General features: G+C 43.7%; 1 protein-coding gene across 1 annotated transcript in view; it reads right to left on the bottom strand.

Annotated features, from left to right (window-relative positions):
* The window catches only part of lrpprc (leucine-rich pentatricopeptide repeat containing), a 93780-nt gene that overhangs the window by 49891 nt on the left and 26563 nt on the right, over positions 1-17326 (bottom strand). Inside the window, exons 15-22 of the mRNA XM_074645504.1 lie at positions 17177-17204; positions 16421-16478; positions 14059-14165; positions 11032-11109; positions 10681-10752; positions 8803-8916; positions 8556-8686; positions 8168-8253 (exon numbers count right to left, since the gene is read on the bottom strand). Coding sequence (XP_074501605.1) covers positions 8168-8253; positions 8556-8686; positions 8803-8916; positions 10681-10752; positions 11032-11109; positions 14059-14165; positions 16421-16478; positions 17177-17204 — 674 coding nt within the window. The remainder of the gene's footprint in view (positions 1-8167; positions 8254-8555; positions 8687-8802; positions 8917-10680; positions 10753-11031; positions 11110-14058; positions 14166-16420; positions 16479-17176; positions 17205-17326) is intronic.

Here is a 17326-nt window from a genome sequence, read left to right as displayed (position 1 = left end):
AACATGTTAAAGCAAATTCATTTTAACGCCACTAATTTCTTTAACGCAGCTTGCGATTTTTAGGTTGTAGCGGGCTCAGCTTTAAAACCAGAGTGAAGATACTGGTATCATATGAAACTAGAGAAGTTCATTAATAAAACATTTATGATTTTTATATTGAAATTGTGCAACTTTCCCAAAATTCCAGAGCTTAACTTCCCCTGGAAAATTTCCAGAAATTTACCAATCCTTTTCAACCCTAACTACAATACCCATATTAATAATCAGCTGCCGTTGCTATGGATGTCAAAAACACTTCCGTCCATCGCCAAATTCATCCTAAACTGACCAAAAATCAGAAAGTGAACTGAGTGCATTTTAGCAGCCCAGCTTTTTGTAATCGTTTTCAATGAGATTGAAGCGTTTTGCACACTGCTTTTGCGTTACTGAAACTACAAGCTTGTCGTGAAGGAGGCTAAATAACACTCCAAACTTGCGCCAAATTTTAGCGAGGAAAAACTGGAATGGCCATTTTCAAAGGGGTCCCTTGACTTCTAACCTCAAGATATGTGAATGTAAATGGGTTCTATGGGTACCCACGAGTCTCCCCTTTACAGACATGCCCACTTTATGATAATCACATGCAGTTTGGGGCAAGTCATAGTCAAGTCAGCACACTGACACACTGACAGCTGTTGTTGCTTGTTGGGCTGCAGTTTGCCATGTTATGATTTGAGCATATTTTTATGCTAAATGCAGTACCTGTGAGGGTTTCTGGACAATATCTGACATTGTTTTGTGTTGTTAATTGATTTACAATAATAAATATATACATAAATTTGCATAAAGCAGCATATTTGTCCACTCCCATGTTGATAAGAGTATTAAATACTTGATAAATCTCCCTTTAAGGTACATTTTGAACAGATAAAAAAATGTTTGAACCATGATTAAATATGGACAATCAAGCGATTAATCATGATTAAATATTTCAATCCATTGACAGCCCTAGTTCAGTCAGTCACAACTCTCAACATGTGTGACGCTTTGGTGAGACTCTCAATCAAAAGAAGGAAGTGATCGTGAGAGTGATTTAGAGGGAAAGACGAATGAGAAGAATAAAAGACGAGGAGAAAGAGAGATTATGCGGCGAGATGAGGGGAGAGGAAGCGAGAGGTGGGCAGAGCTCGGCTGGGAGAAGAGTAGGGTGTGTGAATATGATAAAAGGCCCCTTTAGCTAATTCCATGTGGGGAAAACAAACCCATATTAAAACAGCATTTTGTGCCCAGCGGGGATGCAAATCCAACCCCCGTATAATGCCAACTCTGTGCTAATTGCTGCTTGCGGTTTTCTAAACGAGACTACAATTACCGGACCCCTACAATGGAGGCCGGCTTTTTGCCGTGGCCATGTGGAAAGCACTTGGGGGGCTAAATTATAGGTATGTGGCAACGAGGGGCCCGCCGTGCCCCCGGTGAGACCTCGGTAAGCGGGCTGAGGGGTGGATCAGTTTGGTCAAGTCCAGCCGGTAATGGAGGGCTTTTTACCGGGGGCCACGCGCCCATCTGGCCAACACTAGGGGCTAAATGGTGAGCGTGTGCGTATACGTGGTGTATCAGGGTGAGGTAATTAAGATGCATTTACTGTCTATTTAGACAGCTGCTAATGGGCTGACAGCGATACAGCCGCTCTCCACCACAGATACTAATCTATACAGCATGACCGAGAGGAGGGGAGGAGATGGAGAGATGCAGAATATATTTGAATAATGTGTATTAACTGCCAGTCCTCCAACTGCAGGGCAATATAGGCACCATGCTTAAAATTCACCCAAACCTCCTTACGTTGGTGAAAGATTGTATCAAACACACAATGCAGAAAAGCAAATAAAGTTAAAGTGAACAAATGTGGGTCTGATGATGCTAACACCTACACCTACATAGCTGGTAATATAACAAAACCCCTCAAACAGGAGTGTCACCCTCTACTAGGAACACACACACACACACACACACACACACACACACACTTGTGGGCTGAGGGACAGGGCCACTGGTGAGTGCTTTGGCATCCTAATTTCAGTCTGTCTCTCCATCTCTCCACCTCTCTGTGCCAGTTGTTATGGCGATGGGAACCGAAGGCTGTCACATATTTAATGGGACAGGGGAAAATAGAGGAAGGAGGGGTGTGTGTGTGTGTGTGTGTGTGTGTGTGTGTGTGTGTGTGTGTGTGTGTGTGTGTGTGTGTGTGTGTGTGTGTGTGTGTGTGTGTGGGGGGGGTATGGAAGAGATGCTGCTAAACGGGGGGGGGGGGACAATGAGAGGGGGGTGAGGCTTGTCAGAGGGATACGTTTGGTTTGCTGGATGAGGGTTTGACGAGAGGTGATGAAGAATGGAAAAAGGCAAACCTTGAAGTGACTGGGTTCTCCGTCACTAGTGTGATGATGTATCTTATTTCTATCACTACTGCAATATGAATTTCTGTAATAAGCACGTCTGTACAGAGGACATTCAGTAAGTAGCTCCTTCAGTAGCTGTTTTTCCTCTACTACTACGTAATTTAATCCATCACTGTACTGTAGGCGTGTAACGATTCATCTACTGTCCAGCGCAGAGGAATAATGAAAAGAAGAAGAAGAAGAAGAAGAAGAAACAAGCTTTCCTTGAGGACTTCTACTGTCAAGGCCCAGAGCTTGTCTGCTGGAATGTGTCAGACCCTAAAGTGTAAAGCACTCAGTCTAACGTACAGGAGTGGCTGACTGGCTCATGTTGCATGTTTCGCTGCCACTGAGGAGATAAATTCTCTATGTTTGGAAAGTCTCACAGCTTCTACTGTATATGGCCAGGACAGAGACAACATATATGGCTTCAGAAGATGTTCTGTTAGAAGATGGTGAAATAAACCAGAGGCAGTCTCTCTGTGATCCTAAACCAACTGCTTCTAGGAGCCTGTCAGTATGGCTGTCCAAGCTAACGTGATAATAACGCGTTAACGCAAATTCATTTTAACGCCACTAATTACTTTAACGCATTAATGCAACTTGTGACTTGTGAAAGATAAAAAAAATGTGCGAGTAATCATGATTAACTACGGACGATCATACGATTAAATATTTTAATCGCTTGACAGCCCTAGAAAACAGAGAGACTGACAAATTAAAGTGAATAACAAAAGTATCTCTAGTAACTTTTAAACAAAAGCACAAACAACTTCTAAAACACTAAAAGTACAATGAAAATCAATGTGATCACAGAGGGTGGTATCAACATTAAACAATTGCCCTATAATGACCTGACCTGTCGTCACGTCTGTGCTGTTTATCAGTTCATATGCAACTTATTCTGGCTCTCTGACTCTCCGTGTCTCTCTCCATGTCTCCCTCCCTCCCTCCTTCTATCCATACCTCTCTCTCCATCACTCTCTGACAGACCCGCTAATCACTGAGACCAATGGCTTGGAGTTGATCTGCCCAAATGGAGCTACACTAGCTAACATCTCTCCGTCCTACGTCCAACCCTCCCTCCCCTCCATCTCTCCCTTTATCCGTCCGTTTAGCCAGTATGCATATCCATCAGCTCAGCAGAGCATCGTGGCCAGCAAAGCGAGCCAGATCCCACACACGCACGCACACACACACACACACACACACACACACACACCAAGAGACGGGGAGGCAGACAGGCCAGGTAAACAAACATCACACAGCCCAATGGTTCATCTAATGTTGCATGACTTGACTGCTAGTGACACACACACACACACACACACACACACACACACACACACATAAACACACACCACCGACAGCGAGTCCAGGACCACCTAAAGCCAGAACAAGTTGTGTTTACCAAAGTGGGAGGATGGACAGATGGAGGCAGAGGGGCAAGGGCAGGTCAAAGAGACGTGACGATGATAGAGGAGAGGTGTATTTAAAAAATGGAGGGAGAGAAGTGAAGGTGGAAGCAGGTAAAGGGGTGTTCAGGCCCGTGTGGATATGTATGGCAGGTTCACTGGGTCGCAGGATCGACGGGATGCAATCGTTCTGGTACAGGATAGACAAGAAGGTGATCTAATAACAATGCTCTTTGTATCAGTAGGATTTTTTAAGTTGGAAAAAAAGTTCAAACATTTAGTTTTTTTATGATTTCCTTCTTCAGCGAAGAACACTGGATTTTATTTTGCATCATTTGTTTTCCGCTATTCATTATACATCAACATAAATTGCTATGAGTTATTCTCAGATGGTTTGCGCTGTTTGTTGTTTGTGCGTGTGTATGTGTGTGTGCGTGTGTGCGTGAATGCATGCGTGCAAAGTATTTTATTTTAGTTGATGGCAATAGGTCTATTTATGTATTAATTTGTTTATAGGTCTAAATATTAGCAAATTTGTTTTTATGGGCTATCGCTGTAATTTATTTCATGTGATTATTACACATCTTGTTGCCGCTTTTGTTTAAATACAAAGGAAAATCCTCAGAGTCCCATTTCTATCCTCATCTCTCATTAGACAATAGAAGGCAAAGGAAAGTACAATAAAAGTAAATAATGACCGCAAGTTTGAGAAGTTTGACAGCTTTTGTTATCGTCGTCTCCCCCCCCACCGCTGTTTTAATGTACAGGCTTGCTGGGGATCGAGCCCGATGGCCGCGATGGGATGCTCCATGTGTAAAGAAAGTCATAACGGCAGCGAGGTTTTTTACTCTGACACAACCGGCCACGAGAGGAAAATAAACTTTTTACTAGCAGCTGCATATCTGACTGAGAATTGTTTCTCCTGCTGACTGACTGAGTGAAAGGTGAGGGGCGACTGACGCTCTTAAAGAGAAGAACGTTCTCTCCCTTTCTCTCTCTCTGTGTGTGTGTGTGTGTGTGTGTGTGTGTGTGTGTGCATTATGTGTGAAAGAGACTGATACAGTTGGTCTCCAGTGAACCGGCCTGTACCTTTTGGCAATCTCTGTAATGTGAAGCCTATAGAGGAAACCCCAACCCTGCCACACCAGGCGAAGCTTCGAATATCGGCGAGCCACCCTGTGCTGTGCACAGCAAGAGAGTCGCAGGTTAGAATCTGGCTTGGGGGCCCTTCTGCGTGGAGTTTGCATGCTCTCCCCGTGTTAGCGTGGGTTTTCTACGGCTTCCTCCCAGTCCAAAGACATGCAGGTTAGGTTCATTGTTGACTCTAAATGTCCCGTAGGCGTGAATGTGAGCGTGAATGGTTGTCTGTCTTTATGTGTCAGCCCTGTGATAGTCTGTACCCCGCCTTCGCCCAATGTTAGATCGGCTCCAGCCCCCCGTGACCCTGAATAGGGTTAAAGAAAATGGATGGATGGATTTTTCACTGAAGCGTCGAAGCCCCAAAAATGGTATTGGGGACAGCCCTATAACTAAGAGACTATTCTCAGTAACACTGAAACAAGTTCAGAATTATATTGTTTTTGCACTCCTCCAGAAAAAAACCCAAAACACTCAAATAAAGAGGAAGGTTAGACAGATGGATGTATGGCCAGATTAAAGAACCATGATGGAGATGAGGAGTAGGAGCAGCAGAGGTTGGAGAGATGGTGGGAGGAAGGCGACGTTAAGGATAAAGTCAAAAAGGATGAAGTGAGGTGAAAACAAAGTTGCCTGGCGAGGTGGGATGGGAGGCTGTGAACCAAGGGCAAAAACAACAAAGCCATTAGAGAGGCTGAGGAGGAATAAAGCAAGATGCCAGGAGACATGATCTTCAGCTCGGCCTGGTGTGTGCTAGGGAGCCAGGCGGACCAGCGTCTGGGTGGGGACAGGCTAACATCAAGGTTAGCCATGTGTGCTAATGTGGCTGACAAGCGTCCCCCTCCATATGCACACTCTGGCTAATGGCAAATGCGTTAGCGCTGCCTATACACACCCCGACACACACACACACACCGAGACGGCCACGCCAACCGTCGTGCCCACCAAATGCCTTTTGCTTGAATTCACATGCAAATTTGCATATGTGTGTGTGTGTGTGTGTGTGTGTGTGTAACGCTCAAGCACTTCGACGGACATGATCTGCCATTAGCATCAAGGCGGATTTCAATAATTCTGGAAAAATACACACAGTCCTGTAATTTTCCCCCTCTCTCATTTCTCACTGACGCCGATGCGTGTGTGTGTGAGCGAATGACACGCTTCGAGACAGAGCGGCGGGAGAGGGGGTCAGATAGAGAGACAGAGATGAAGACGGAGAGAGGGGAGGGGAGGAGAGGAAGAGGACAGACAAGGGAAACATTTTGCCTGTCATTGTGTGCAAAAAGCAGAGCGGCAAAACTGATGGTAATTGGGTCTTCGATGGGCTGAAGGAAACCCACCGTAGCATTCTGAAAATGGCCGGCTAATGTGGTTTGAGGGAGGGAGAGAAAGACGGATTTTGACAGAGTTGGTGACACACACACACACACACACACACACAGAAGCTCAACCACACACATTCACATCTGCAAGCCTTTTTAGGTTCAAGCCTGATCTACTTTGATCCGGCTTACTGTCAGAGGAAAAGTCGTGAGGAACTAAGTGCTGGTGGGATTAGTCAATTAACCAAATAGACAAATCAACGCAAAGTTAAGAACTATTTTGATAATCAATCAAACGTTGTAAGTCATTCAAGCAAAAATTCTATTGAATGGCTTTTGTTTTTGGACAAAACGAGCAGTTTGAAGTAACCTTGGCTCTGAGAAGTTCTGGTGTGCTCTTTATATATTAACTGACACTTAAAGGGACTCTATGTAAGAATCAGAAATGTCTTGTTAACAGCGACACCTGTGGCCGTTAAGTCAACGAAAGTCAGCGTCTTGTTGCTCGCGCTTGTGCTCGCTCTACAGACATGAACGAGCATCGCTCGAAACAGTGAGGAGACACACGTCAGCTAAAAGCACAATATCACTCTATATTTCAGCTGCTTGGCAGTAATGTTAGCTGACCAGACGAAGGTCTCTCCATGAATCAATACTGATCCTAGTGTTGGCTTTTCCTGCCTCAGCCTCCCGACCGCGGCCGGAGGGAACAGGGGAGGCACCGGAGTTTTGGTCGGAGACGATAACGTTTCTCTCTGTGGAGCCCCGTCACTTCACAAGACACGGGAAACCTCTGTTGGTCTGGAGGAGCTGCAGCAGTTATTTCTGCACAAACGTCCACTAGATTCACTAGATATTCTCAGAGCTAAACTAACTCTTCTGCAGTGTGGAGTGTGTGTGCATGCACGTGAGAGGTGGAGAGAGAGAGCGAGAAGGAGCGCGGTGTGTGAGTGAAGGCAGGCAGAGGAGCAGAGGAGCAGAGACTCTGGCCCTGGATACCAAAGCTACGGTCCTCCGACCGCGGCCAACACTGTTTAACAGACGGGCTTCACTAGATACAACCAAGAGGTTTTGGTGCTTCCGTGTAGTTTGTGTTGGAGTCTGAGTCTGAACAGTGTAGCAACACGTGAGCGCGCATGGGACACCGACCCGCAATGATTTATACGTGTAAGAAGTTACAAACAGTCCCTTTAAAGGAACAATGTGTAGCACTGGCAGCTAGCATTTAAAATGGGCAACAGCAGTCCAAATTCAAAACATTGGAGTTGTCGCCGTCCGCTCTTCCGGTGTGACAGATAGCAGTTAACGCACGTTTTTGCAATTTGAGGGTTACCTTCTTGACGCGACCGCGTTCGCCGCTGGCCAGCAGTCGGAATCACTTCATCGGCTGTGTGTCTGAAATATTCGCTGTCTTGATAACCAGCTGCACATGGACCATAGAGAGATGTGCCGAGGCTTTTCAGGTCGGGTAGAATCTAACGTTAACGTTATCTCTGGTGATCCAGTTCGTTAGCTTGCTTCCATGGCTGCAGAACGCTGGGTTTATGTGCCAATTTGTTTCTTACATGGCAACGGGGGGGTTGAAAAGGGCCGCGGACGGGATCACACCAGCCAAAACAAAAACACACGTTCCGGACTGGAATGGAAAATTTCAAAAGGAGAACATAACTGGCTGTAGCATTGTTGTCGGAGTATTTCAATTCAGCACGTTTCCTTTATCTCTGATGACATATCATGGTCATTTTATGATTTATTACAGTAAATATATTACATACTGGATTAGTCCTTTAATCTCATCTGTCACCGGCACAGAAGCATAAAAATGGCAGACCAATCAATAATGAAAATAATCAGTTGCAGCCCTTGAGGAACTTACCTTCCACTCTGCCGTTCTTGGCGAGGGTCTTGACCAGTGCGATGTATTTACTGGTATCCAGCACTATTGACGAGTCCTTACGACTCCTACAGAAAGAGACAGAGAGAGCGAGAGACAGGTTAGATTAATGTATTCCACTTAAAGTAACGCAACTCATCTATTGTGCGCTCTCCTGTTCAGTCTGACGAGGTGGTGAGTGAAGAGAAGGAAACAAGGGAAGGAAGGGAGAGTTTCCTGTGTTTTAGCCAGTCAACAGAGCAGCTGGACCCTGCATTAATGTCTCCCCTAAAACCACTCAAGTTAAACTTTAATGGCCTACTACTGGTCGCGGCGCTAGCTCGTGTGCGCGTGTGAGTATTTGTGTGCGTGCGTATCCTGCTTCGCTCACATTTCCCTCTTCAGGTTGAGCGCCTCCTCCACATTGTCCTGACGACAGCACAGGTTGATGAGGGAGGCGTAGGCTCCGACTGTCATCTCCTCCTCGTGCTGCTGCTTCAGCTCAAGGGCGCGCTGCAGGTTCTGATCACACAACAAAACTCTCAGAAAAAAAGCGACAGGACTAAACACACAGACATTGCAAATTCTAAAAAAAAAGAAGAGGTTTTGTGAGACTGAGGCATCCAGACAAGTCCTACCTCCTCAGCACAGAGAGTCTGGATGGTGTGTTTGAGTACGGTGCCGAAAGGTTGGTTCTCTGCTTTCAGTTCGGCTAGTTTCTTCTCAAGTGCCAACACCTTACCCTCAATTCCCTGATGGAAACAGAGAGGTGTTAAACACGTGTACATACACAACCTCATGTGTATATGAGCTTGTACTAATAGACACAAAATATGTGTCATGCATAAACACTCATCTCCAGAAAGGAGTTCCGTTATAAGTTTAGAGGACCTATTATGCTTTTGTGCTTTTTGCCTTTCCTTTAGTGTGTTGTATAATTTTTTTGTGCGTGTTAAAGGTCCCATATTGTAAAAAGTGAGATTGTCATTGTTTTTTATATTATAAAGCAGGTTTAAGTGTTATATAAATACTGTTAAATTATCAAAACGCTCAATATACAGAGAAATACACACAGCCCGTATTCAGAAATTGTGCGTTTGAAACAAGCCGTTAGGATTTCTGTCCATTTTTTATATTTAGACCATTACACGGTTTTAAACATAAACATTCTAAATGTGTCCCAGTTTATTTCCTGTTGCAGTGTATGTGAATGACATCAGCTGACAGGAAGTAAACATGGACCCAAACTGTTGCCTAGCAACACAATTCCGTTGCAATTCCATTGAAATGCACTAAAACGGAGCGTTTCAGACAGAGGGTAAATACAGGTACATTCAGGCAGACACTATGAGGAAAGTAATGTGTTTTTTGAACATTACAGCATGTAAACATGTTCTAGTAGAAACACAAAATAAAGTATGAACCTGAAAATGAGCACGATATGGGACCTTTAAAGGTCTGCAAAGTTACAAAGCCCAAAGTCCACACCAAAGGGAGTTAATCTCCCCCAGAGAAACACTGCTCCTGAACTGCCTGAGGCGCCTTGATTGATGTCCTGCCCTTTCTTCCATAACGTGGTGATGTCACCAAGTAACACATTTGCATAATACCTGCCTAGCGGCTAGGTTGGCACGCCCTCAAACAAAGCTAGTTAGAGCGGAGCCGGAGCGGAGTCCGAAGTGTTTGGTTCGGTTGACCAATCACAACAAACAGCTCGAACAGAGCGTTTCAGACAGAGAGTGAAATGCAGTGTTCATTTCGTTAAAGAAAACTATGAATAGATACGTTCGTCAATGACCTTTTTTCCCCATTACTAAGACGAGACGATAACGAGACAGCTCAAACGTCATTAAACACGGTGACAATATCCAACATGCAATATCGTGACAAAAAAAGACAAAAATGTAGTTTAAAAACATAAGAACTTGACCAAAATATCTTTATTTTTGTCACCGTCCAACCTGTGTTTTTCATTAGAAAATGATTACATCGAATTTTATGTGAAATAAGTTAATTAATATCTTATAAGAGATATTCAATATAATCTGATGACTAAACAGGACTAAGATTAAATTAAAAAAAATATGGCTGACAAAATGGAGAGAAAATACTTTGACTAAAATTGAATGACTTTTTGATGACTAAAACGTTTTGAATTGTCGATGACTAAAACTAGACTAAAACTATGAAGGATGAAAATGACTATTTTGGTTTTAAGACTAAGACTAAATCTAAATAGCTGCCAAAATGAACACTGGTGAAAGGAGGTGCTGCAGCACAGATGGTATGAGAAAAAACAAACAAAAAAAAAAACATTAAAGCATGCAAACTTGTTCTAGTAGAAACCCAAAATACAAGTATGCACCTGAAAATAAGCATAATAGGTCCCCTTTAAACTACCCTAAGAGTGTTCTATTCATTCTTTTTTGTGCAAATTAAATTCCAATGTGCATTCAAAATCTCATTTCATAGCATTTTGAACATTTTTCACTCTTCTTTCACGCTGTCCTACTTACAATGACACGGGAAGCAGTGGACATGGAGCCATTGGACACTCGGTCTTTGGGGTCCACCAAAGCAGCCACATCCTGACACACACACACACACACACACACACACACACACACACACACACACACACACACACAGTTAACATTTGACATCTACATCATTAGGGCAAATGTAATAACAGTTTTGTAATAACAGCACAGAAAACACAAGTAGTACAAATATATCATCATGTTGTGCGTTGAGTTTGTCGACCCTACTGGTGCTTTTCTCAAGTCGATAATCTTAAAGTTCTCTGATAAAAGTAAGTAACACTGCATTGGAGAAATGCAAACTGTATCTCAGACCAGGCTCTGTACCTTGATGAGTTCTGGGACGTTGAATGAATCCAGAAGGTTCTTGATGCCTCTGTAGATGTTTCCTGAAATGAGTATGTTCTGCAGAGAAACAAGAGGGAGGAAATCAACATCATCAGAGCATTGATCAGCTCACTAAATGCAACATGTTCGACAGGAGCGGAACCTGTTGTTTTCGGTGTGTTAAAAAGTTCAAGTTATGTTTGAACAGTAGCTGAGTGTAAAGATAAGATTTTTTTTTTTAAAACATTAAGTGGGTTTAGAGTAATTTAACTCGACTTTAAAGGCTTCGTTTCAAAGATGCATTTGCAAATACTGACTTCTCAACTGGAGATCACACAAATGACCAACATTTACCAGGGGATACATTTCATTCAGAAAGTAAATGGTAAATGGACTTGGACTTATATAGCGCTTTACTAGTCTTCCGACCACTCAAAGCTCTTTACACTACATGTCAGTATTCACCCATTCACACACCCATTCATACACTGATGGCAGAGGCTGCTAAGGTGCCAACTTTGCCCATCAGGATCTAATCTAAGTACTCATTCACACATCGATGGCTATGCCTCCGGGAGCAATTTGAGGTTAAGTGTCTTGCTCAAGGACACATCGACATGTGACCCGGAGCAGCCGGGGATCGAACCACCGACCTTCCGATTGGTGGACAACCTGCTCTACCCTCTGAGCCACAGCCGCCCCTAAAAAGTAAAATGTTTATTTTCTTAAGTTGTGATCCCTGAGACCTGTACTACGAAGCAGGATTTGGGGTTAGTGAGGTAACTTCAGGCTTAACCCTTCAGGGTTTTCAGTCCTACGAGGGTGGATCACTTCTTACCGAGGTAGATCGCCATGGCTGAACACCTAACCTGCTCCGGAGCAGGTTATGTTCCAGATAAGAGATCAACTCGTATAAAAGCATCGCCTACTGACCTCATCAGAGCTCGGTGCGCAGATCATATGATAATATTACATAAATATGAAGAAGATACAGTCATAATCCAGGCTAAGAGCAACACCGTTTAAACTGACAAATTTTGCCAAACTTGCGTTACTTTGCTACCGGTACTTCTATGTAGGCCTATGCTGTGGGTGATTATAAGATGTGAAAGTAACCCTGCTTATTGCTTTGCATTTTGATCTTATATATTTTTTATGTGCTCCCAAGTCTGTTTCACACCGTCGGAGTCGGGGACGCAGCTGATAGAAGGTTAAATGGTCATACACGCCACAATTTCCCTAAAGGGAATACAAATGTATCTTCTAGGCTTCTATTCTATAAGCAACATATTACTTTATAGGAATACACAAAGTACTTATAGTTAAATGTATTCATGCTCTAGATAAGACAGTGATATTATAAGTCTGTTAATTTACGCATTAACACAGTCTGTGATTTTTTTCCTTTTGCCAGCTGTCCTTCCTGCATTTGGTAGCTGCAGCTGTGTTACTTTTAGCCTGGATTATGTTTAACTTCTTGCTATGTGTCTAAATTATAGTTATATTATAGTAATATTACAGTCATAGTTTGCTCTTGGTTTGTAAAATGTGTCGCCCTGCTGACAGTACACTTGTCCGTGTTTGTGATTGGTCAGATGCTGCAAACACCGCCTCATTTATGTGAACGCGCTCAGAGCCAGATGGAGAAACCCTGGGTTGATTTACCGAGTTGAAAACCACCGTTAGGGCCGTTAGCGTTAAGCTAGATGACGAGAAGATACCCTGGGTATGTTGAACTGGCTTCGTAGTACGGGCCTCTGGTGACCAGCATGTAGGGATGCACCGATACCAGTTTTTTTCAGACTGAGTACAAGTACAAGTACTTACATTTGGGTACTCGCCGATACCGAGTACCGATACGAGTACTTCTCTGTGCCTAAAGACCCTCGTTAACAGCCAGCTGGAGGGTGTGAGCGACACACGGCAGGCTGGGGAGTCCCGCATACGAGGCGGTGCGCCGCGACCGGCTCTTGGTCGGCTTGGAAAGGCTCGGGGTGAAGGTGCTTCCTGGGACCGTGTCCAAAGTGTCACCGGGGCGGACTGTCCTTAGCGCGCCCCAACCGCGTCGTGCCCCCCGGGCGGGACTCAGCCCACGTAAAAGGCGCCAGGGGTCTGCGGCGATGTCGGCAACCCACCCGACCCGTCTTGAAACACGGACCAAGGAGTCTAACGCACACGCTAGTCAGATGGTGCAAGCAAAACCCCGTGGCGCAACGAAAGTGAGGGCCGGCGTGCGCCGGCTGAGGTGGGATCCCGGCCCCGCGAGGTCGGGCGCTCCACCGGCCCGGCTCGCCCACACTGTCGGGGAGGTGGAGCGTGAGCCTTTTTGCAAGTACAAGTACATGAGCACAGTATCGGTACTGGTATTGGTATCGGTGCATCCCTACCAGCATGTAAACTGATATATCATTACGGTGTAGTTCTGCTTTCTGGTAAATACACAGTGTACTTCAACAGCCAATACTGATCACAGCTGATGAAGGACTCACTACAACAAACTATCAGTCCTTCCTGGATCAAACTTTATCTTGTGGGTATTGATGACTGAGGGCTTCTGAGTAAGATGATGAAAGATATAGTTTTATGTGAGGATGATTTCTGCGTGTGCACTGAATTGTTGTCTGCGATGTCTTTTTTACATCTTAGATTATTTTGGGATGTTTTCCGTGCCGAAACGCTCCACATCGGACCACGAAACCATTTTACTGAACTCCGAACGACCAGTTAAGACGTGACCTTTAACCAAAAGTGTAAAACATGATTTAATCTTCCACAACATGTCTGGATGTCCCAAGTCAAACCTTCACTCTTCAGAAATGGAGCGCGGGGAGGAGGTCATGTGTCCTGTAGTGTGTGTGTGTGTGGTGAATAATCCGAGTCTGATTACACACTGCAAATCATCTCAGATCAGAGTGTGTAAGCTCCTTTAAAGCGGGAAGGTTATGAATGAACTGGATATATAGTATATTAATGTATGAATATGTGTGTTTGTTTTCAGTAACCTCACATCAGTGCGGTTGTGTGTACCTGAGCCTGTAGTTGATTGAAGTATTTCCGCAGTTTGTCTTCCTGTGCCTGCACTTCCCCCTCTGACATGCTGCTGATCACATTGTACAAGAAGAATGCTGTCGCTTCTGGAGGGGATGGAAAAACACACACACACACACACACACACACACACACACACACACACACACACACACACACACACACACACACACACACACACACACACACACACACACACACACACACACACACACACACACACACACACACAGTGAGCAGTTGTTTTGGGAATAAATGTCATTTGCCACCGTGTCAGTCACTGCATCCATTTGTGCATTTATACTATTTTTCTGTAACCTCTGCAGAGTGTGTGTTTGTGCTGCTTTTTCTGCTGACAGAGGCTGCTTTTGGGCCGGAGTGTGAGTGAATGTGCGGTGGCTGGCAGTGACAGCTTCCCCCTACTTCAACTCACACACACGCAGATGTCGTCTAATGGGATGTGACATGGATAACAGTCTCCATCGCTCCCACCAGCACAAACACCAGTTCCAGCGCTGGAGACTCTCCGTGACACACACACTGACACAGAGCGACATTAACGCTCCACACACACACACACACTGCCAGACTGGGGACGCTGCTCAGCAGTGACAAACACACACACACACACAGACACACTTGCTCGCACACTTTTAACTACTCAGCGCTGTGTCAGCAGCCAGGCTCTATTTCCTCAGACGGAGAGAGCAGGTCTTTCACTCACACACACACACATACACCTGGACATAAACTCACACAGGCTTCATAACGAGAAGACGGCCGGTCAGCAGTATTGTGCTACTGAGACTGAACATACACACAGACACACACACACACACTTACACACTGGGCATCTATCTGTCATCTGAATTATAGTTGGAAGCTGACTGAGACAGCAGTCTGCAAGTTTGAATACTGATACGTGATAGATCAGTGGTTCCCAACCTGGGGTCCGGGCTAGGGAACGGATACTGGATCAGATATCGGGCCGATACGGACTCAAATAGCTGGATCGGTAATAATGTGATGCAATTTTAATTCCTGTTTAAGTTTTGACCAATTTGTTGCTGCATTAACAATTGTAATTGTAATTAATGTTATGTTTGAAGATTTTTTACCAAATTGCTGGTGTACGATTTATTATTTTAAGAATAAATAGTAATTCAGTAAATGTATGTATATCTATGTATTTATTTGTCACATTTTGTTATACAAAGTTTGAAAAGCAATGTTTAAGTTAAGCCTGATGTTGCCTTACACATAAAAGAATAATCCAAGTCACTCCCACACAGTGAGGCATACAGCTTATTAATTAAACACCGGTATCTGATCGGTACTTGGTACCGACCGATACCCAAAGCCCAGGTATCGCTATCAGCATCGGGATTGAAAAAGTCGGATCGGTGCATCCATAGTCCGGGCCCCCCTTAGGGGGGCGCCAAAGATCACAGGGGGTGCGCCAGGATCTGTCTGCTCTGATGTTGTAGAAATGATATGATCATTTAAATAGATTAACGGGACGGTCTAGCAGCAATTTTACAACATCGTAAATTACATTTATTTAACCACAATAACAAACATTCTTCATAATAACTCATAATAATTCATAATAACATTCTTCGGCTCTAACACAAATATAGGAAATTAATTAAGTTGTTACAAAAAAAGCTTCAAAACCAGGCTTCATGACGAGAAAACAGCCGGTCAGCAGTATTGTGCTACTGAGACTGAACATACACACAGATACACACTTACACACTGGGCATCTATCTGTCATCTGAATTATAGTTGCAAGCTGACTGAGACAGCAGTCTGCGAGTTTGAATACTGATACGTGATAGATCAGTGGTTCCCAACCTGGGGTGCGGGCCCCCCTTAGGGGCCGCCAAAGATCAACACTATTATTGTAAATTAATGACGTTGTTACAAGCAGATACATAATTATCTTTTTTTTTTATCACTTTTTTGTGCTGACAAAACTGACGAGTTATATTCATTAAAGAAATCTGATTTAATAAAAAAAAAAGAAGACTCATTTAATACACTGAATCTTTTTATTCAAATTGAGGATTTTGTTCGAGGTATTGTAATTTTTTTTTAAGGATGCTAAAGATGATGTCAGAAAATATTGGAGAGGGCTCAGCTTTTCTTAGATACAAGTGGGGGGGGGGCTTCAAGGAAAATAGGCTGGGAGCCATTGTGATAGATGATACACACACACACACACACACACAGGCATCCTCCCTTCTCTCACCTACGCAAACACACACGTCTTACATACAAGGACACTGTCAGATATGAATGTCCTGACTTGCCAGTGAGTGTAGAAACGTTTCCTTACCAGAAGCCTTGGAGTTTCCTTTGGAGAAGCGCTCGTCTTTGTACAAGAGCTCAGTAATCTGGGAAAATAAAAATACAAAAATGAAATACAAAGACACACACAAAATGGGACAAGGATTTTACTTCAAAAGCTCACAGGAGAGAAAAGTAAGAGTGCATCACCAGAGAAAGGACAGGGGGTTAAATTGTCCGATAGGCAATCCAATCCTAAACATTTATTTTTTATATGTATATTTTTTCTCCTTTTTTTTAGGGCTGTCAAAGTTAAAGATAAAAAAATGTGTTGATTCATTTGCGATTAATCACGATTAACTAATCGATTGACAGCCCTAGTTTTTATGTTTGCAAACCGTCTTGCCTAAAATTGCCCCTGAGGGATGAATAAAGTGTTTCTAATTCAGCTGAACAGACATCCTAAACATGTCTTCATTCATATGCTCAGTGTGCCATACAGAGATTTGGATAAAAGGCAGCAGATTGTCATATTGTATATTCTTCCTAAATGTAACTCGGTATGTAACGGATGGCGAGTAAATTGGTTATCATAGATATTTTGTTGTGAGGACATACAGTATAGATAGCTGAAGATTCATCTAAATACTAAAAAAAGAGTTTTGTTTTAACTTTAATATCTGTTTTTATAAAGTCTTTTTCTGGATCATTCTCAGCTCCTTAACTATACATGTACTGTAGTATATACTATACGTATACGGTTCTCCACAAACACTAGAACAAGGTGGGCACATTCAGGTCTTACCTTCACCATGCTCTCCACGTCAGCGGACCTGCAGGGGGCAGTAGAGGACAAGACATGAGCGCCCAGTCGACATGCACCACCAGTGGGGTCGACAAGACTCCAACGTGTCAGGGTTAATGTGCAATTTGCTCATAAGTGAGGGTACGTTTT

The sequence above is a fragment of the Sebastes fasciatus genome, chromosome 9 (assembly GCF_043250625.1).
Source record: "Sebastes fasciatus isolate fSebFas1 chromosome 9, fSebFas1.pri, whole genome shotgun sequence".
NCBI lineage: Eukaryota > Metazoa > Chordata > Actinopteri > Perciformes > Sebastidae > Sebastes > Sebastes fasciatus.
The sequence above is the reverse complement of the archived record's forward strand: the minus strand, read 5'-3'. Positions and strand labels throughout refer to the sequence as shown.